The 22,580-nt window shown below is 39.6% G+C and overlaps 2 protein-coding genes and 1 long non-coding RNA gene across 6 annotated transcripts in view; 1 reads left to right on the top strand and 2 right to left on the bottom strand.

The window, feature by feature from the left end:
- The window catches only part of LOC111268610 (equilibrative nucleoside transporter 1), an 11,890-nt gene extending 6,658 nt beyond the window's left edge, over positions 1–5,232 (bottom strand). The window contains exons 1-2 of one of the 3 annotated variants that reach the window (XM_022847693.2): positions 5,092–5,194; positions 2,540–3,011 (exon numbers count right to left, since the gene is read on the bottom strand). In XM_022847693.2, coding sequence (XP_022703428.1) covers positions 2,540–2,547 — 8 coding nt within the window. In that variant the 5' untranslated portion in view covers positions 2,548–3,011; positions 5,092–5,194. Of the gene's footprint in view, positions 1–1,489; positions 1,580–2,539; positions 3,012–5,091 lie in introns of those variants that run through there. The other 2 variants (XM_022847692.2, XM_086971752.1) reach the window with 2 other exon arrangements.
- A 412-nt stretch (positions 5,233–5,644) lies between these two features.
- On the top strand, positions 5,645–6,387 carry LOC111268611 (uncharacterized). Its single transcript, XR_002685312.2, has 2 exons — positions 5,645–5,733; positions 6,107–6,387. It is a non-coding gene; the product is annotated as an uncharacterized LOC111268611 (long non-coding RNA).
- A 6,002-nt stretch (positions 6,388–12,389) lies between these two features.
- Positions 12,390–17,456, bottom strand: LOC111268612 (glutamine synthetase). 2 transcript variants are annotated; one of them, XM_022847696.2, is made up of 6 exons: positions 17,345–17,434; positions 16,422–16,551; positions 14,991–15,160; positions 14,372–14,668; positions 13,828–14,161; positions 12,390–13,272 (listed from the first exon to the last, which is right to left on the bottom strand). In XM_022847696.2, exons 3-6 carry the CDS (start codon positions 15,142–15,144, stop codon positions 12,984–12,986), a joined length of 1,074 nt encoding a protein of 357 aa, XP_022703431.1. In that variant the 5' UTR covers positions 15,145–15,160; positions 16,422–16,551; positions 17,345–17,434; the 3' UTR covers positions 12,390–12,983. The 2 variants fall into 2 exon arrangements, with proteins under 2 accessions (XP_022703431.1, XP_022703430.1); XM_022847695.2 differs by lacking the exon at positions 16,422–16,551 and having other exon boundaries at positions 17,345–17,456.
- Between the last annotated feature and the right edge of the window lie 5,124 nt (positions 17,457–22,580).

Genomic DNA, 22,580 nt, shown 5'->3' on the forward strand with positions numbered 1-22,580 from the left:
TTTGCGTTTCGTATATCATACACGGTTACGTCGGGCATGCGTAGTCACACCAACAAAATGGACTACGTTTCTATTTTTTTTTTTTCTAATTCGAAATTAGATAATTCATTGAGAACCTTTTCGCAGAAACTGAGCTTTTTTTCTACCGTCGAGTGTGAAACTCACCTGCGAACATTTCTACTGTCTGTATCAAATTGTATAGGTTAGCATACATTTTGCAAAGACGATAATTTTGCAGCATTTGTATAAATGTTTCGCTATGAAAACTTACATTTGTTTTATATTTATACATGATCGGTATTGTGGTTCTAGCTGTGGTATTATTGCAGCGAACGTTCTTAAATCATTGCCGTGTGCTATAATGTCGGCGTATCGATTTGTCGCGCTTTCCTATTCCACGGCTTCATATTATTCCTGAATGAATTCATATTATTTTTCTACTTACATCGAAAGATTCGAAATTAGTAATATACGCGTATTATCACGGACATTTCTAATGAACTGTACATAAAAGCTGGTTGGAACACAATTGAATTCAACGGAATATCTACCCTTATAGATAAACATATTTTGTTACAGCTAGTATCTTACACGATCTTCCGTAGTGGCTTGAACTATTGGTATTTTTTTAACTGAATGAGTGAAGAAAAAAAAAAAAGGAAAAACATTTTTCGTTGCACTCCAGGTGTTTAACCCGTATAAGTAGCTCACTGGACTATGTGTTGTATGAACTAAATATCTATTCTTATTTTACTATTAGGTTGTTGCAGACGAATTCAGCGAACTAAAATTCGGACGAAATCAAATAACTCGTTTTTTAAACTGTAGAATTTGGCTGGTAAATATTTCACTTCTCTAAAAACCTATTAACGATTGAAGTTACTCCAGTTCAAACATCTTTTAGTCTGGAAAATAAATGCTCAACAGTCAATTTTCTATTCCTAACCTATTGAAAATTGGTGAAGACATAGAGCAAGAAGGCTTTAAACGAAAACACGGTATGTGGTACAAGCGTCTTAACGACGGAGAGTCGAGGTGTTGAAGATCCGCGTTACGCGAGAACAGAGTCTGAAATTTATGGGCTTTGCCTACCAAAACTGGCATTTCACATATAACGTGCTAAAAAATTTGCTTGTATTAATCTAATTTTAGTACTCCTTTTTCAATCATTGATATCATATATGCTATTAATTACTCTCTTCAATGCGTCACAATAACTAAAACTAGCTTCCGCTTTTAGGAATACAGACGCCGAAGGCATTGCCTTATAATGCGGCTTTCAATTTCAGCTGTAAAATCCTTCGAAATTCTGAATTGCTGTCAAAGAGGCCTCATGCAAGACGCATTCTATTGACCAAAAATCTAGGTTACACACGAGTCTCTATAGGAAGCCAAATATTAAAAAAAAAAAATAAAAAAAAAATAAATTAAAAAAAAAAGACTTTTCTCTAACTAGTCTCTAAGAGTTAATGCATGACTTGATATTTACGAGCGCTACTATCATGTTGTTATTACGTTAGACGCAAATTTATCTGACGGAGCAGTGGATTTATAGTTTCATTTCCTTAAACACGGGCCTTAATCGGAGGAACCCTTTTTAGAGGGCCTACACAGACAAACGCATGTCTCATCTATTAGTGCGATGATTTGCTATATGTTTTTTTGTCAGTTACTTATTGCCTCGGTTCATTATATACATTCGCGTATAGAGTGGACCTACTTAGTAAGGTAAATAGATAATTGTATCGAGATAGCTGGCATTTTTAAAGGACCAACACGAACGCGTTACGCACGGTAATTCAAAGGATACCAGTAAGGGTAATGTAATAGATTGTACCTACACCTTGACATTTGGGTGGCTAGCGCTTTTTATGTACATCTTACTGCTGCGATATTCTAGTACCTTATAACCTGTTTGCACGGGACTTTCATTTGAACTTACAACGCTCCAGGTATAGCTATTAATTGGCGAGAAGCGTTAGATTCCGCTAAGGCTAGAAGCTTGTATAATGAGGGGTTTGTCGATTGACAAACCAGACTGTGAGGCCGTTTTATTGGACTCGATTATTATATCACACCTGGAAGTTTCAAATTCAGGATATTTGATATGTTCTACAAGGTAAAGGAGTCCATTGGATAGCAGAAACAGCCGCCAGATAATTTCAGATCCTCTCTGATCAGATGGTAGCAATCAGTTCTGCTAATTATAATCCAGACCAAGTGCTTGAAGTTGTGTAACGAGAAGAAAACAGAGAAGTTCCACAGGCATATAGTGATAAGAAGCCTTTTATAGAAAAAAAGAAACATTTTGGATTTTACCTATAGAACAAACCTATAAAAGGTAAAAGAAAACGCATTTCCTAATCTAATGGGCAACATACAAATAACATCAGGCTATACATAATTGTACCGGATAAATAATCTCTGTGCGGTCTACAGAAAGGTGCACAGATTCAGTCGAAAATGAAGCCTAGTTACTGGTAATCGATCAAATAAAGCGAAATGTCCTTCAGTGACAAAATAAGATTTCGTTACTCACTTAAACATGCTGTTACCGCACCCGTAGATAAGCTGTTCACCAGAGGTTCAAGTGGCAGATCATCTAACTATCCGTGTAGGGGACATTTTCAAACAGTGGATATTTGTTGCTTGTCTTCTGTGGAAGATCCAACGTGATGACTGATCGATCAGATCCGTTACAACTCCACTGGAGTCAATAGCTTGTTTTAGTGTCGATATAACAACGAATATAGAACGCTTACATCGATTGAGGTCGAGGTGCACGTTCAACGGCCAACTCTAATTGTTACGTTTACCACCGCGGGCACTGAGAGGGGACTGAGCACGAATGGCGGAGCTACGAGTAACATGAATTGGAAAGTGCTGCGGCCGAAAACGCGGCTTGTAGATCATGCGATGACATTTAGGGGGATGAACCAGAGCGGCCTTCCCGTAGTCGCAACACGAAATGCGTTAATACAAGCAGATCTGATGAATTCGGAGAGCACGGCCTTCGTGAAGGCGGACGCACGAGAAAATTAGTTAACCACTGTAGAATATAAGCTACATGTTAGTAGTACAGGTACACTATACCTGTTAGACTGTTTCCAAATTTAATTGAACGCTAGATTTAATAATCTGAATAGTTAGAATCGGAAGATAACTGTTAATTAGCGCTGGGACAGTGTCAGATCCGCACGGTTTCACGGACTGTCACAGTGTAGCCAGGTGCGTTCACAGGACAAAATGGCGATTGCGTGTGAGGTAAGCGAACTAATCAAACGTGGAGAGATTCACTCTCCAACGTTTCGGGTACACCTCACAATTAGCCCGTTGAACGTCAGAGGCCGTTCTGACTAATCGGACATCGTCGCCCTAGAATGCGCCTCAGATGAGTGCTTAATAATTTCGGATATTGAACCATCGATGATCTGTTGATACCCGTATGAAAATAACAACAGAATGCTAACATTGATAATAAACACTCCCAATATAAGATTATACTCTATGCATTTCGTTTGACTTTCCGACTCGGATAGATTATCAGGCGGGCAACAAACTTGTCCCGTCTAGGATGCATCTCCACATAAATGAGGATTACACAGTTCGCTTTCGGTAATTTTTTTCTATGTGCATAGGAATCTATTGGAGCAGCCCAAAGCGATTAAGTTCTGCTCTAGCGTTTAGCGCAAAGGTTCTCTGCGGGTGTTGACACCAAACGAAGGCAACCAAAAAAAACACTGATCTAATTCAGATGTCTGAATCCTTATGCAGACGATATGTATAATCTATAGAGATGTTCAAACAAAAAAAAACATTAAAAAAAAATTTTTTTAAAATCAGAAACAAACCGAATTACATCGTTCTCGAAAAATCCGTCGAATCTTCGTTGAACGTTTGCTTAGTAAATGTAAAATTATTGGTTCAATGGGATACTGTCAATTTTTAAGTTAAAGGTAATCCGTACAAAATATTATAATATTGATCCATGAATATACGACAGCAGCTATATAGGCATAAAGCGAGTGTCCGTGAAGCACTATTTTCTGCCGGCCAACGGCAAGGCCAAACCAGTTCGATATATTTATATACAGGGTGCTTTAAAAATGTCTACATAGCTTAGGTGACCAAAGCTTCAATGAAAATCGCAGTTCATTTATTACCATCTTCTAGTGCAGGTGCCTGAATGGTTACCGTCCTAGTCACCATAGTACGAGCTATTGATAACGAGGGATTATTGGTTTACAAACGTCACAAGTACTTCTTTTAGTGTCATGGCGCATTTTCGCTCAATTGTGACTCTTATATAGTTCTGGATTTTACGGATCCGTGCTGGACGAGCATTATATAGAACGTATTTCCCGGCAAGGTTGCATCTTACGTTTAAATTGCGAGATGAAGCGCTTCCATAACATCTTCATTATATACAACAGCCTCAAATACTTCCTAATACTATTTCATAGTTAAACGTTTCAGTAGAGCCTCCCATTGTACGTTACTAAAGGGTTATACTATTGAAAAAGATCAACAATCAATGTTTTCTCCTCAATGACTGTTCTTCTCAATGACTGAATGACAATTCTTATTCAAATACTTTAAAGCTTTGGAAAGCAGAGAGAGAAAAAAAAATTTGAGAGTAAGAGCGTTTAGTTCTAAAAAAAATAATAAAAAGAGTAGCTTTTTTTCAGATGATTAAATGGCTTTAGTTTGACAAGGGTTAACTCGCAAGTCTACTGACAACAAAATAAAAAAAGTTTCGAATGTCCAACAAACACATTAACCCTATTTGATTCTCCCCTGCTAGGTAAAGAGTGCTATATGCCCATTCAGTCGGTTTTTTTAATTATGGAGTGCGTAGGACGCCAGCTATTAATGGCAAAGAATCCATACTTCACTGCTAAGGTATTCATTTAAGACTTTAGGACTCTCCTAGTAAACTCTGTATCTCATATCATAGGTTCCTACTTATGGTTAATCTAATTCCATATAGAACGTCCAAGGAATCTTTCGGTCGAAGCCGAGGAGCCCGTTTTTCTGATTGGGCTCATATCATTTGGTATAATACTGCAATTGTTAGGTACGTAAACTTACTGTACGTTGTAGATAACGGTCCGTCGACCCTTAAACAGTTTAGCCAATCTGCATAGAATCGTCATTGTATTGCACGTCAACCATTCATTAATAAGCACTATACGGCAACGTAATTTTCTTCACTCTTATCTTGCAATCAATACCGGATGTTTCTAATTATCCACAGGACACTTTTATTCTTTCGGTACATATGGTCAAGCTCCGATTGGCCACCACGAGTTTATCTATAACATGGATCACACCAGTTGCATTTATGATACGGTACTAAGACAACCCGTAAATTATGCTCGCGAACCGTAAGTGACGGTGCCTTTCTGTTGCCTTTGCCTCCATCGGCATAACGTACTGACAAATCGTCAATAACCGATTGATCGTTGGAGGATACTTGGCCACTTGGTCTACCACTACCGATGACAAATGTGTCAACCGTCAGCGCCAGCGGTGGCAGTAGTGGTATTTGAAACAGTGGAAATAGCAAGGACCCAATTCAGCCAGTAACTAACTAGCGGTGCAGGGGAGCAAATGAGGCTCGAATCTGCGCAACAGGCGCGCGTCACACTCAGGACAGATCTTCTGTCTAGCTGCTGCTACTGCTGCTGCCAGTGCCACTGCGTAATGCAGCGAAAACAAGGAGAATCAAAGGTGAGAGGCGAGAAGGTTGAAACTGAAAGGTATACACAAGTCCCGTCCAGTGAACGCAAATTGTATCTAGCGTTTGCCCCGCAATAAGTATATATTCACGTCTAAGCAGAGCGGGGCAATAAGCAACTAACAAATCAACCGGCTAGCGCTTATCAGCGCGATAGGCAAGAGCTCTTTATTGTCAAAGGCGCACCACTCATCAGATATATACTATCCTAGCTGCATTGAAAACGACCATGACGATGGCAACTGCAAATTTAGCAACAGTGGTAAGAACACGAGGAACCGGTGACAGTTCAGCTGAGAGCCAAGGTAAGTAAACACACGGGTGTGTATGCGAGTGCTACGCCATCTGTTCGTTACTGCTTTTCAGCTGCAGAAAGCCCAAATTGCGATCATTCCAACTTAACGACTCAAGCCACGCAGAAAAACACACGTGCATAGAACCGTTACTAACAACATGCACGCATGGCCGGTAAATGACTAGTGTCGCATTGCCCTTTTCTGACCGAAAAAAGGGCCCACTGTTAGCGAAAGCGACATCAATGAAAATGCTAGAATGCGGCGGAAGACGATGATGTTAAGGTTGAAGGTAATCATCGAAAAAAGACGGACTGTAGATTTACGGTTTCGTAATGTGCAAAAAAAAAACAACAGAACAAGAGAAAACAACAGCAATGGATCATAGAGAGGTGCGATGACTCGAAGAAGCGGAGTCAATCGCAGTGTGAGATGACCTGTGCATGGGGTGGAAGCAATAATTGGTCGGAAGTTGGCGGATGACCTCGTCAACTGCGGTGCTAGGACTCACTTATTCGCGTTTGTATACGGCTTATTCTCTTTCGGATGCTCATTGACGACAAATCACTAGAGAAATGATCAAGATGTGCTTGTTCACGCACTAACATATAACTGAAGAACTGATTGTTTTTATTGACTTTTGTGCCCGGGGTTGTTGGTCCGTCAGATCCTGAGATTTACCGAATCTAACAGAAATGCTGACCCCCCATGTCTAGGGCTGTATACATCGATTCTATAGGGCACCTTTAGTGTTTGAAAGTTGCTTGATTGTGACGCAATCAATAGATTTTAACTAATGTTTTACTATAAAATAAAGACCATTACGTCACTACAATCTTACGAACGGCAAACAAGCTGATTGATCCTATCTGCCGGTCTCTTTATTCGTGCATGTATAAATTCTTCAACATCATTCCAGAAACGCTTGCCAACTGCCGTTTGTCGCCGATACAAACATTAGCGGCGCTACAGGTGGATACATCGATGCCAACCTTTCACCATCCGAACTCGTCCACTTATTATTATATGCTGCTATATATTATAACAAGGCCGTGTTATAACAAGACAATTATCGACCTGAATAATGGTCCTTTGCTTAAAAGCTGCAGCGCCTTTCTATCCGAAAGAAGTTGAAATCCGGAATTATGTAGCGTCACGATATACGTCCAGGATATTCCTAATCGGGTACTTCATCTAAAGTATAAATAATTATGGCTTATGTACTCATGCATAAAGCGAACAGTGATCCGTTTGCATGCAGCGCAGTAAGATTCGAGGTAAGTTAAAACTAGCCGCGGTAATGGCAGGTAGTCATAACGGAGTTGTTCAAGTGGTTATTATTATCAGCCGCAGGCCAATGCCAATACTCACGCTAGTTACCTACACACATTGAGATATTATCTTTTACATAGAAAAGGCACCATAGTAGGATAAAACTAATAGATTGTAAAATTTCAGGCTATATACAACATCCAACTTCTATGTAACTAGCTAGCTGAATAAAAATACATTGTGTTTCAGATAAAAACGAAACAAGATAAAAATATCCACTTTGGTTTTAATTGATTCCAGGTTCCATACCTGCAGACAACCATATATCATTAGCGTGCGCTGTCAAGTTTTTCTCAAATTATATTTTTTTTTCTCAAAAAGTAGATAGTTATTTTCATTTTCGCGCGTTGAACACGTGTCTTTCTTTACCTCGCATCGGCGACATGTGATCGCTGAAATATGCACAAATAGCTGTAGGTTACAAGCCCACTATTATTAAGTTGCTACCGTTATTTAGCGCTGGTGTCGTACATATAGTAGTTGATTGACAATGCCGGAACTAAAAAAAATTTGTCTGCAATTACCTACCCGAAATACTATATTCAATTGTGAACATTTCTTTCGAATAACATTTAGCATAGGACATTTGTTTCCATATATTTGCATTGTTATAATATAATAACAACAGTATGATATTAATCTACAGCAAAAGTGTGAACTATTTAAACATAAATTTAGTAATTAGAACTTTGTTGTACGTCGTTAGTAGCGTATAGAGCGTTCCAAGACCCGAAGCTAACCATTGCGGCGGCAGCGGAACTTTGTAAAAAAGCATTTCTTCTGATAAGCCTCTTCACACCTACAGTATCCGAAGTTGAGATTTATGGAAAGAGTCATTTATTATTTGAAGCATTGCGTAGTTTCCTCGTTCACACTGCCCCGAAAACGACAATATTCTAATATAGACGATAGTTTGCTTATTCCCCTAATATCCGTACTTTTCAGATGACACCACATAGGTACCAATGAAACAAACAAAGTGCTGATATGCTTGATATTGGCAAAATAATCAAATGGATAAATTATTTTTAGTCTACAAAAACTAGCTAAACAGAAGGGACTTTACCAAACAGAAGTTCACAACAATAAACAAAATTCACTGAAAATAAGTTGACACATACTTTTGACACGCATTTAATATACTCTTCATACACGCTAATTCTCATTAGGTTTAAAACCTGTTTACGACCTGTTGCAACGGGTCTCATGTATGTATGTTCTACAGATAAACAGATACACGGCGGGCACGTTTATGTCACTTAATTAAGTAAATCGAGCCTTCCAGTTAACTCAACCCTTAATAAGCCTTTGTTTACATCCTACCATGTGAAATCCGGCGTCATCGATCCGTCTGACAACGAGAAATAAATTGGTAATTAAAACACTCTAGCTGTCCTCAGTAGTAATAATGTAAACCTCCTCCTTCTGTAAACTTCGTTCAGTAAATTCAGGCCGCAATAAGGTGTCAATGTCTAAAGTCTTATTGGTGAAAATTTAATTTCAGGTACGCTCCATAAACATTACTACTGGAAATCCACAATTTGACCTTTGTAGCACACGTTTGCTTCGGGTCAATAAGTAACAATCTCAGTATCTATTACGTTAGCGAAAAACTGAAATCGGTTAACAACAGGAAGTACTATTCTGCTGCTCGTACTGGGTTCGAGTATACTTTGTATAGAGTAAAATTTTCATAACCAGAGAGAGAATGGCACTGGCCTAGGACAAGTTACAGCAATTGAATTAGGTTCATATTTAAACAGAGGAAAAGCATGAAATGCCGTAGAGAATATATAAGCTTTTTTGTTATTACTCATGAATGTCCAGTTAAAGACGCGCACATTTTCAACTTAAATCGTCCAACTTCCCACTTTGCCTTGATGAAACTTTCCATCCAATTATAAACCTACCAAATCCAAAGGCGACTGTATTAAATGGAGAGAATTAGTTATGTGGTTTTTTCTAAAATAGATATTCACGCTGGTGTACTCATAGCTATAACGGCTCGCGTACAAAATCCACTTGGCGCTGAACGAGCTTAGCAGCTGCTTGATGATTCAATGATTCGTAGCCGTGAAGATTCCAATGCCACCTCAGAAGGGGCGTGGACGCAATACTGGCCTGTTCGGTTTCGTCTCGTGGCATAAACTTTCGTTGCTAAAAACTGCAACGATATACCGATCACTTTCGGATCAACTGGACAGTGGGTTGTAGTTGACCGATGATTGCTTTGTAGCTCATCCCCTGATCTGCGGGTACTAAATCCCCCAGATGGGAGAAAGGGCGAGAAGTAAAAGGGATTATATATAACATCTCGAAGACACTTGAGGTGCCTTTGGGGTCCACTGTAGTAAATAGACATTGCTTGGCTGGCGGACGAGTGGCTCGTACAGCGCGTGGATATCGTCGTCCACATGCCATGGACAAACTGGGCCAAACAGTTAATTTTAGCATGGCGTAAATGCTTATGGGCTCAATGTTGTAATCTCTCTTTTTTCCGCGCCCTATCTGCTTATCTATTAGCTAATTACGAAGAGAATGAGCTCTGCAATTATCTTAGTCGTATTATTGCTATGACGATAGTCAGCGTTACGTTTAGGAAAAGTTTTCTGCGCGTTATTCGGCTGTCCACTTACCGTCGAGACGCCTGGACAAGGTGACTGCCTCGCACCGACAAACAGTTAACGTTGCGATACCATACGGCGATTCTGGCTGTTGGGTAGCAGTGCAGAATCGTTGTGAAGAGCTAGTGATATTATTTTTATCGTGTCTTCTAATGGGAAAAGCTCAACTAGTAACACATTAACCGGTATTAAACAGTAAACTATATCAAGTGTTGAAAAACTATTTGACAAACCAATATAATAAGTGGGTTCGGTTGGATCCACTAACGTTTCTTAAATAAACAGAACTAAATGCCGAGGGATCGACACTGGGGATCTAAACGCCACATGTTTCAGATTATCCTTGCACTTCACGGCTCACTTCTAAGCCTCAACAAGCTAGTTGATATCTTCAAGGGTGGTTGCATGAGCGTACACCTTGAGTATCTATGGTATATATATATATACCGACATAAATCGAAAATAATTAGCGTTCAGCGATATTTCTCAAATGTTTTTTCTAGGAATTTTGAAATTATTTGTTAGACAATATTTTCTGTAACTGTTCTAGCTTGACGCCTCACTGCTTAGATTATTATCGTAAACGTGAGAAATTATGCTGGACACGACGTCGGCTGATCTCCTTGTTTTTGTTTGACGGACAGTGATGACAGCATCCATATTGGCCTAGTTAAAAGGCCTTGAATGTTCTATACAATTTGTACCGTCAATCTACCTACCTCTTGTTGATTTTCGTTAGGTCCTACACAGTTTAAAAGTGTTATTTTGCAAGGTTACCACATAAGGTTATTACCATCTCCCTACCTGACGCATCTGTCCACAAACTTAGATAATATGTATCGTGCGCAAATGGCAAAGAAGCCAGTTTCTAAAATCAATGGTGTGAAAAAAGTTTGAAAGTACAGTAAAGGTTGGAAAGGCGTACTTGACACATCCCTTCTGATGACTTTGAACAACTGTAGAATAAACGAAGTTTTCTTCTCCTTAACCTGGTCAATATTGACGTTATTATTGCATCTTATCTTAAATACAAATTACAATTTGCAATGTCATTTTTTTCCCTTTCCGTTACCTTTTCCATAGAACTCTCAAAAGAAAATTTCCGTTTCCCCTACAACGGCGTTCACTGCTGGTTGAGCTACACACATCTGGAAGTCATGTACTGACTTGTTCGGCGCCCTCTTCCTTCCAGCCTTTACTCAATGTATATCACTTTAATGGAGCTCCATACATTAACATCAAACCTGAGGCAGATCATACATTCGGATTCTGCGAGATTCTGCAATCTACTTCGATAAATCAAAACCTAAATTTTTCTACAGAACGATTACCCATATCACTAACCTAAAACCTTTATTGCATGGTTAATATTGTTCTCCAAAATATGTAAGGCCTTTATCGGTCCTAAAAATGTATTATACCCATTTAATTTCTATACAGTGTAGCCCAATTGCACGAGCGCCTGAACTATTACCCTCTCTGAGAATCTACGCGTATATTCCGAAAATTTAGACGACACTTTAGCCAAACTCACCATTTTGTATGATACAAGCTTTGTGGTTATCAAATCGCAGTCATTCGTCGGATAGACGACAGTAACTGACAGAAAAAGGCCAGCAGTTAGTTACGACTTCAGCATACGCAATATTCTATCAAATCCGTCACATTAGAATCAATGTACGATTCACTATAAATCGGAGTATTGGTATCGTCGAGTTACCAGATGATTAAATAAGGTAGTGACCAATTCGAGCTTAAGATAAGCCAAACTCGCAAGAAAATTCTAAGGGTAAGAAAAATATAGACCTAGATATATTTTCTGCCTGTTAAGAAACATTGAATCAGGTAGGTGATTTCTACATGTGATGTAGAAAATAGGATATCTTGTCAACACTGTTCTATTTACGAGAGTGACGTATAGGTTATTTATTATCATTCTACCCAAAAGTAGCAATAGATATGCTTTATACAAGTATTACAGTGCGGTTTATAATTTGTACCACAAAAAACATAGTAGCCGTAGTTATTTGGGAACCTGGAACAATTTCAATTCGGTTGCACGTAGCTTTTCCGTAGGAAACATACTGCACTGCCTTAAGTCGATATTGATTTCGTACTTGGAATTGAGCTGAATTGTTTGACAGGTCTGGCCATAAGTTCTAAAATCTATTACGAGCAACAACGCCCGAAATGAACCTAGTCGACAGGTAGAGGTTGCTTCCTTTGCTTGTAAAAGAGCTTCAATCATAGAGGAGACAGATATACATTCCACCTTTTTCAGATAATTTATCCACGATGTAACATTACGGGATAGAGTAAAAAGCAAGCGTGCATTGAAAAATAGGTGTTTTTCCTTAGGCTTTTCCTTCCCATTTGTAACACACAGCAAATACCACGTCGTTAACGTTAACACATTTCCATTTATTAACAGCGACATAATGCAATGTAATTGGCTGGCTGTCAGTCAAATTCTGCTACCCAAAGTAAACGGTACGGAAACTACTCAACGAAGACAGGGAGATCAGCGAGCGAAGGACCAGGCAGTCCAGATTCATCAAGGGTGTATGTTTGCGAAGACAGCGTTATAAAATATGCGCGTCTTTTGCGAAATACTACGTGACCCTAACATCACCACATGTTGGTAAAAGTTAGCAATTTTTTTTTAAGAGTCTAGCTCAGGTTTTACAAGTAGCTATCCATTACAGCCAATGTGATTTGTAGCCTCTAGCGATAGTTCAGCGACGCGTATCCGCAAACTGGTGTTATTTTTTTCTCAGCTGAGTGGATTATACTGGTTTTATCGCATGTGGACATGTTTATTAAAAAATAATAATACTATAAATAATACTGAGAATTCACGTTTTATTATCGGCTCGTAAAGCTGTCCGTTACAAAATAGTGCTTCGAGTACGGCCTTAACAAAAAAATAATCATAAAAGGATAATTCTCTAGATAGGTGGAATCTATGCCCCGGGGCTATCACTCCTATTCAAATTACTGATCTAAACAGATAGTTTCTACCATTCGTTTTGCGACGTCGTACGGATCACAGTTCGATGCGGGCCTTCGGTCCTCAAAATAGCCACGGCCAACGTCAGCCACATGCCGAGGTATCCGCACTGCCGCAGATCGATCTGCCACACCCCAAGTAAAGTTGTCGAGTTTTGGACAAAATAAGCCCTTTTCCAGGCGACGCTGATTATCCGCTCCGCCCCGTGGATCGCAGACTGCAAGATGTTCCGGAACACGTTTCGATAGCTTCTTAATGGCTGCGTAGATTGCGCTGTAAATAAACAGCAAAAAGTTGGCAACAGTTGTGCAATAGTGAACGATCAAAAGAAGCATTTGTTGCTCGCTCTACAGGCCGGGCAGAAACAATCTCAGATCCATGATCCCAAAAAAGATATTCTGAGATGGATCGATCTGTCACTATGAATTCCTTCGAAAAAAATGTGTAAAGTAATTTTGCCTCTTGTCATTATCTTGAAAGATATAAAATTCAGATTGGGTATTTTTTATTGAAATTTGACGTAGAAGCTGACTAACATTACTAGCTAACTAATTACTACCTAATACACATTTACTTTTGGCCTTGAACATAGCGTATAGGAAAAAATTGGGCTCCGTATACTAGCTGTTGATTTTTGAAGCTTGCGACGAACTATTATTATAATCGTCCTTCCTTAAGTTTGTTGTCCTAGAAACATGTTTACATTAGAAACGTCATATGTAATTTTGAGGTCAAACGAGTAGACAGAAAACTTCTTCAGCCTAGTTGGATAAGCATCTAGTAACCTTTCAGATACCCGCCCCCTAGACGATAATAGATAATATTGACCTCATTCCTCCTTCCGAACGCGTTGCTTTTGTAGAAACGTTGACATGACAACCGGTTCCAGTCCACGGGCCTTCGATCGGTAGGGGATCAAACGTCACGTAAATGCCGAAGTCTTCAGAACAACGAAGTAGAATGTAACGAGCTGCAAGCATATGATCTCCAATTGCAACCCCCTCACACGGGCCTACCTGAAACTCCCACTGTGAGATTGTCGCTTCAGCATTTGTTCCGCTAATCGTAACCCCGGCGTACAAGCAAGCTAGATAATGCGCATCTGACAACGCCCGTCCGTGCACACGGTCAGAGCCCACACCGCAGATATAACCCCGACATTCTAAAACAATACACGCATGGTACAAGCAAAAATTGAGAAACGGATCGTAACGAATATCTAGGTACAATATGTGTGTACTTGAGTGTATACGAGAAAAAAAAGAGAATAATATTAGGTAGTAAAAAAACAAAAATCTTGCGGGACCTGAACAATTGCTACTTGATATTGACTGGTATACAATTATTTTAGAGAAGCAAAGTTCTTACTCACCAATGGGAACGTTTAAGTGAATTCTTATTGGCCAACCCAACGGTTTACCCTCCGTATCAAGCATCGTGTACTCCTGTTCCATACCTATCTGTACCTCTTGGTCGGCACAAAGCCGCATGACTTGTTCGCAAGCCGTACGTTTATTTGGGCCGAATGGCTGTCCATTACGGGTCGCGTCACATACAACAAGTTTGTTGGCTCCGAGCAGAAATGGATCTTTGAACAGAGCAACTGGTACGAGGGTGACGTCGCTATCTACCATTCTGTCACTTACCCCAAACGACCATTTTGGCACATCTGTAACACGGTTCACAAACGCGGTGCCCGTCATGTCATACCTTAGCAACATGACGATGACATGATCACGAAATTGAATCTCATTGATATACGTATACTTGGGTTACAAGGCGACTTTTTAGCACTCGTTACGAAGCTGTTATACATGCTTTCATCAATTTTACAGGATTGTCACTAACCGTACGCGCCTTGTAGTCAGCCTGTTGCTAAATCAGCTTATACGGCCAGTACTACGATATTCGTATCGAATTCAACTCAGTAACTCATTTACTGGAATCAACATGGCCGCGTAACATGTGATCAGGAAATATGTTTTTCTTACCATGAATTGAAGCAGGCTCTTTAGACAGTGTCCTGGATTTAGCGCATATACTCCCATAGTAATTCACAAATATATACGTAGCTATTGCCTTCGATCCCTCTGGTTTGATCTTAAGGTAACGCCCGAGGGCTGTTTGCAGTTGGAGCACATCCATTGTAGAGGAAAATCGCCTAGGATATTATAAACAAAAGCCTTCCATTCAATGTCAGTAAATAGGTTGCTTGGGGCTAATACGTACTCATTTTCGTTTATAAAATACGTTGCCGTATTGGGCATTTGGTAACGGAATTCAAACTGCTCACGTTGTAAGCAATATAACGACCTCATACAAATTATATAGAAAACGTGAAAATTCAGTTTGTGTGTTCTAGGGCCACCTGCTATCACATTTTTATATAAACCTATACTAAAACGTGTATCAACCTCTGAAAAACAGTATCAAATTGAAAAGCCTATATATAGCGAAGCAGAGATTTATAAGTTAGTTTATAGAAGAAATACGTTTTGACTCAACTCAAATAATTCTGTAAAGTCATAACTTGTTGTTATTACAACACACCCAGTCTTGGCCGAAGCGATATTGTAATTGAATTGCTTAGAATCACGCTTACAATACAGATCAGGTCTACAAGACTGTGCAAGGGGTAGGGGGTAGGGGGGGAGAGTGGTAGCGTTAAACCAGATTGCATGCATTTGTCGTCGATCCACTCGCAACGTACATTCGCCCACATACACGACGTTAGATGTTTACTATAATACAAGTGATTTTTTTTCGAATAACGACATTAGGCTAGCGTTTCCAGTCATTTGTCCGTTCGGCAAGCTAGCTTCCATGCTAAATAGTACAAAGTTCATGCGATCTATTATAAGGGAATCAATCAATAAGTTAATCTACGAGTTTGCCATTACTCATTGAAGATATCGATGTTTCCCTCTGGATAACTTTCGAGAGATAGTCCTCGTTACTTAGAAGTTCTAGCAATGCGCCAGATACGCTGCACCTCTTAATTCACACACTCCTTCAAAAGAAATTAGGATTTGTTGTAAAGGTGCGATACTCTTTTGGTAGAGTCTGAGAACTGGCCCGATCTATAAACGGTGGTCTGGTGACTGAAGCCGCGTAAATCGTCAGCTACATTTTGCCATCTTCGAATCAGGACAAAACACTTATTTAACATTGTGAATTTTAATTACTATGCCTCATCTATTACCATATTGTTGTTTATAACTCCCCCGCAATCCGTTGTCAAGGGCTCTGTTCGATAAAAAGACGATAATGCTGTTTGAAAAGCAACTGATTTCCAAAAGTAACTGGTTAAAGCAGCCAACCATCTTTCTTTGCTACTCATGATTTTAGACTTACATGACGAACAGGAGTACTTTTGTAGATTATAGATTTTTAGTAGGATATTGATTTCGTTGTGCTTTTACCTTTAAAGTTCGTATTTCTGCTGTCCAGGGTATTCTTTTGTTTTTTAGGGGTAATCTTGTACGGACACATGGATGTCCTTTTGCGATATAAAATCTGTCCATCTCACACTGAATTGTTTCATGGCAGCGCCTTAAACAAAACCAGATATAACGCAAGATGCGTCCCCCGTTAGAGACACATTGATAAAGAGCAGTAGAGCAAAAAACTCTCTGGAACTTCTCAAAAAGGTCACTTTCGCGTTTCAGAAGTGTGGCCTCTTGACAAAAAGAACTCAAAGCTTCTTTCCACAGTGTACCTGTTTTTAGACACAGTGCAAAAGGGACTCACAGAGCCGCCAAAGAATCAATAGGAGAAGCGAGTGAACAAAGACGGACAGAGGCTCAATCAAGGTATGCAGAGATGTACTGGAATTCGACATGATCTGTTTAGGCTTAGTCACCGCAATGTCATCTAGGTGAAATAGAATGGAGGTGGAGACTATATATATATATATAGTGAGATAGCCTGACAACGTGTTATGAACGATTGATAATGGAACGAGATTAATGAGATAAAATGTAGATTGGCGGTATGGGTGCCTGCAGAGATCGGGAAGAGTTGAAGGATAATGTTTGCATTCAGTATTATACAGTAAGCCGATTCATCATCATCAACTTTCATGTTAGTGAAGCCTGCCTTCAATGTAAAAGATTTTGCATACAAAGTATGTAAAGAAAACTATGCAAGTGTCAAGTTGGATCAAACTGTCAGGACATGTTGTCCCATTTTCTTTTGCTTAAGACCTGTGTAAAGTAAATACGACATTCATAACGCCTGCGCCGATCTCATCTTTTATATTGCAGTATTTAAATACGGAACCTTTAGAAGCGGTCTAAATTTACTTGCGCGGCAATGTGGTATCCAGAGAGGAAATTTCACTTACTATTGATCACAACGTTAAATTAGTATAGTTTACACATCTTCTTACAAGACGATTGTGCCACACTCAGGTGTCTATGAACTGCTACCGAACATCTCGGTCGCATTTATATAGGACCTCATGTTAGCAGTTAACAGCAGGCTTTACCCTCGCCGGCGCTTAACACACTCTCATAAAGCCAAGCGAGATGTAGTGTGGCCTGTTTGCCCGTCGTAACTGACCAACCCAGTTTGTGTTTTGCTACTGCATTTCGTTTACCGACAAAGTGGACATGAATGGAACACCTAGATCCCATAATAGAGCGGATAGTTTTTTGCAAAAAAAGAGCGTCGTTACTCGCTTGGAAGAACGGACAAAGTAACCGCGCAGGACAAACCAAACGCGAGGACAGCTGCATGGCGAAGCTACCGAATTGCAAACGCCGCTTGCCTATGGCGGCCACGATGGGGACACGATAAACCCACTTCACGCGAATCAAGAAGCATGTAACATACAGCTCACAGATTTATTGATTAAATACAGTGAAATACTGTTATCAGATCACATGACAGAGATCACCACGCTAGGCCACAACAATGATGACTGAAGGTAGCACTTATTCTAGTGAACGATTTGGTAAATTTCACAAATTCGAACATCGGCTCGACCACGTATAACGCCGGATGTCGTCTGACACTTTACGACTATAATGGTCATTCGGACAAAGATTAATATTAAGAAAAATACCGATCGACACAAAGGTATGGCCTAAAGTGTTCGTTGCCAGGCTTGTCCGTGTTTTAGCACACAGACAAGAAAAAAGACACTTGAACGCGTCAATAATATTTATCGAGCATCTCTGTCGATAAAAACATCTAATCCTGTTTCTATTAATACTAGCAGTCTCCGTATTTTCTCATCTGTCGGCGCTTGAAAAATGTGCCCAGTTATTGAAACCAAAGCATTTTATCAATTTCAAAAGATTCTTCAAAAGCACTGCATCGTACCATATTCTCCTCTTTCGATTTCTCTCTCTCTCTCTCTCCCCCCCTCTCTCTTTGTTAAAACCTCTTCTAATATTATCAGTAATAATAGGACACACGTGTATACCATCCACCAGGATCCTTCAGGATTCAATCGCCACGAAGATACTGCCTGCCCTGCTAAATGAGTTATTTTTCGTTATATCTAGCTAGTCCGTTGGTTAGTTATCGTTTTTCGTGCGATAGCGGGTTTGTTAACGCCGGTCAGCGCTTGTTTCAACTTATAGCTAATATCGCACTGCTGTTACTCGGAGTACAGCCGACCTAACTACTGATTGACACACCTCAACCTTTCCAAAGTTAATTTTTGGCCAACATGCGATCCGCATTAAAAGCACTAGGCACTAGTAGAAAAAGTAATCGTGGATGTCTAAAGAAGCATCGGATTGGGATCACCGGAGGTCTACAAACAAATGTTCTGGGCTTTCTGACCGGTATTATCTTTGATTATTTTTTCAGACTAGCTCCCAGCAACAAACGAAGTGTATGTGAGCCCGATGCAAAGTTCAAGCTGCATACTCACGCTAGGACAATACTGGGACCTATGATTATGGCTGCTGGGTCTTCGGAAAATTTATTCACGAAGCTTGACTTGCATTGCGCAAGCGCAATATTTTTTTGCAAATAATTTTTTTTTAACGTGTTCCATAAATGTACATTGATTGAATGTATCAAAAATTATTTTGGCACATTTTTATTTCGATTAAAGAAATCTCGAGTCCTTCACTTTGGCTACCTCAAATATTAGGCTTTTCAAATGTCATTTGCTGATCCCTCGTTCAATGTCACTGCAATGCTGAAATAATTAGCGGTGAGTTATATTATTGCATAAACAACTGTATCTTGTGACTGCCAAATGTCCTTCAAAAAAATTATTATGTCCTCAAAATTATGATCAGTAAAATACGTTTGGTATGTTGCTGAAAGGGTGTAACCTCTATAAGCTAGATCCCTCTGTGTGAATTTTAGCTCTATCGTTGAAAGCCTATACTACAGTTCTCAGAGGATCGGTAACACACATAAAAAATCACGCTTTCCTCGGGATAGTGAAAGAAAGTTTTGCTAATCGCTCCGTTATTCTTGCAGGCTGGGGGTTGTGAAATGCTCATTTGACCCAACGTCGCCTTAAGCCTTCGGGTGGTAACAGCTTGCTTTTATTAATGCCCAGTGATCCCCTGGATACTATGATTTGACTACTGCATGTATAGCGTCTCCGTGGTAGCGCAGTGGATAACATGTTTGACTTAAAGTTAAGAACACCAAGCTTTTCCAGATTCATATCCAAACTATACATTGTTCAATTTGTGTTCGTCGAAAAGAAAGAGCTGCCAGGCTGCCGATTTGGAGAAGAGCGCGATGTGATTTTAAAGTTAAGTTTGTTTTTTTAAGTTCCTGAATTTCTTCTTCAACTATGCGACCGCTGACTTATAAGACTATTGACTCACACATATTGGTTTTGCTTATTTTCTTGAACATACAGCCCATTGTAATCCACAATATGTATGAAAAAGTTATCTATTACACGCTACAAATCAATATACATAGCATGCATAACATAATTTACAAACAAAGATTTTTTTCAAACAAGTGAAACTAAACGCCACTGGCAGAATATTAGCTAAAAGCAGTGAGCACACTTGCTATACTGCGGTCACCACGAGGTCTTCATCCGTAAGGTAGAGCTTGCCGGGCTCCTTGGCGGAAGTGTCAGAACTCACGGTTGTTAAATCTGTACTATGACATGTCTTGTAAGAAGCTCGTAAGTCTTCTTTGCTCATAAGTTTATAGAATACAATCCGTTCTTAACGTTTGAAAAGCGTGTGCATCTCCGTGCAAATATAAACTAGATCGCTATAAACATCATTTCAATATATGGATTTATGAAATGTTTTACTTAATAGTCCGATTCCTTGATCGTAAGCATATATGTAAGGATTATCTACACAAGCACAAAACCAAACGTGTTAGATTACTAGTATATGATGTTAAACTTACTGTTATTACTCTCAAAATGAAGAAACTTGTGAATACTAATAAAAATGATATAAATACGAAAAGAAATAAAAACGATAAGTATCGTATTTGCCATGACACACTTATACACCCCTTTTACCGCGCCGTAGTTTTTTTTTATAATTAAAAATAATTTCCGATGACGTAATGGTATTATGTTCGATGGCGAGGTGATAAGGTTTACATATGTGAGCTTAAAAAATTTCGATGGTCAATTCGACCGGTAGTGGTTTAGTAGGACCAACACTAATTGCATCAATTTGATGAAAACCCGTGGGTATTTAAGATGGCGGGTTCGGTTTTTCTTTTTTGTCTCTTTACACCTAAACAAGCAAAATTGATAATATCGGACGTTGGATACGCTTCCCTATAATCAGAATAACTATGACAGTTGCCGCAGATTCTAGTCTAGTTTCCTTTAAAAAAATTGTCGGCGACGATGACGCCTGTTTCTTGCAAAATGGGTGTGCCAATATACCTACCTGTAACTCCTAAATCAAATGTATCTTGTTTCATATCCGGTACCGCCATGAGGCGTTCAATCAGACGGCTGGCTCCCCGTAGCAAACGGGGTGCCCACGGCCGCATACGGTCGCAGGCGCTCTGGCAGCGGTGTCGTTCTGGTTTAGATAATTAAGCGCTCTTCGTGAAAATTGTCATTCAAAGTGGTGGACTCTTTAACCAGACAAATAGTATGTGAGATGCGTTAGGTTAAGTGATGCAATTTGTATGTCAGCTCTCAGCGCGTGCATAAATCGTTGAAAGGTTCGCTCTATGAAAGACGCTGATTCTTGGTGAGAAATAATAATATTTTGTTCGAGTTCTTCTTGAATCGTGGACAAAATGAATATAGAAAAAGATGCAATTACAAAATACCGTTACAAATGATTAATTCCTAATAATTAAATAACCTAACCACAAAGACTAAAGTTCTTTCGGGCGGATTCGAAGACAGCTTCGAGATCTCTAAAGGCTGCATAGTTGTAATACCAAAAGCTACTGAAAATCCGCTTGACATTGGGAAGTAGGGTCTTAAATGCCGTTTCGATCAAATGCTCCTTACTGCATTCATGATGTTTACTAGGTTTCGAACTTATACTCTTTAGGAATACATTTAGTCTCCTGCTATCCCCGCGGCTCGTTTGCGCACCTTTACCGGCGCATCGTACCGGTCACTCTCTCAATTAAAATAGGTAGGACGGTAAAGTACACATTCTTCTGTGCCGCCATTTCATTAAGAGCCTTACAATTCGAGCCGAGAAAGCGGTTCGACATGTAGCTCGGACGTTGGAGGTAGCCTTGTCAGAATTGTAGGCTATGAATTCGTCTTTTCCGAACTCCATGCACTTGGCTAGGACCTGTAATAAGACGTGAAATCTCAAACACTTTTAAGCTTCGGCCATCGCGCTATTTAGATCCATTTTCGTGGCTGTACGTACCGCGAGAAGCGATTTTTTGGATAACAGCTTCCGCAAGGCCGATGTGATAGACTTAACGGTAGCATCGCCCGTAATAACCATCACTTTTATCGATGGGTCATTAACCCGTCAGCTGTTCGGTCGTGTCGATCTTTTCATCCCCAAGGGGCGTGGTTGACAGGCGCATTCATCTTTAAGGGTTTCCACTTCTTTTTGTAAAGTTTAATACAATGTTGTAGGATTGTGACGCACGCCATGTGATGAGCTCGATATAGTCAACGTGATAAAGAATCTACACTGATCGACGGAGATTGGCGCGCAAGTTTTTCTTATTAGTCTCATTATGGTTTTGAAACGTTTGAATTGTTTTCATCATAATTAACTTATTCTTAAGTTAATATTGATCTGAGTGTCTGATAACTCTGTTGTCGGAGTAAGTAGTGTTTTGCGACAACCTGTACTGTTGATCAGCCGCATCAAGGATAGGATAGTATTTAAGCGGATGCTACCATATGTGTCATATTTTTGTTATTGAGTATGTTAAAATGCTTTTTACATAAGAAAGAACATTGAGCGTATTCTCAATGGGGTAGATACTTGTTCTTGTTGCAGAATCGAAACAAGTCAAAATTATCTTCTCAAACTGGTTTTTCACCATTAGAAACAAAGGTTTTTTAGAAATGAACTCGAATTAATATTGTGGGCAATCAGTCGTCAAAATGGGATCCATATAAGTTGGTTACTGTATAAGGGCTGGGAAATTGTATACACTTATCTGATGACTGC

The sequence above is a fragment of the Varroa jacobsoni genome, unplaced genomic scaffold, assembly GCF_002532875.2.
Source record: "Varroa jacobsoni isolate VJ856 unplaced genomic scaffold, vjacob_1.0 scaffold_1303, whole genome shotgun sequence".
Classification (NCBI taxonomy): Eukaryota; Metazoa; Arthropoda; class Arachnida; order Mesostigmata; family Varroidae; genus Varroa; species Varroa jacobsoni.

Bases quoted from the DNA above. Each gene is read 5' to 3' on its own strand.
- LOC111268612 (XM_022847695.2), bottom strand. From the start codon at position 15,144: ATGGATGTGCTCCAACTGCAAACAGCCCTCGGGCGTTACCTTAAGATC. The intron at 14,669-14,990 runs GTAAGAAAAACA...ACCGTGTTACAG, and splicing joins AGAGCCTGCTTCAATTCATG to ATGTGCCAAAATGGTCGTTT. The intron at 14,162-14,371 runs GTGAGTAAGAAC...GTATTGTTTTAG, and splicing joins TCACTTAAACGTTCCCATTG to AATGTCGGGGTTATATCTGC.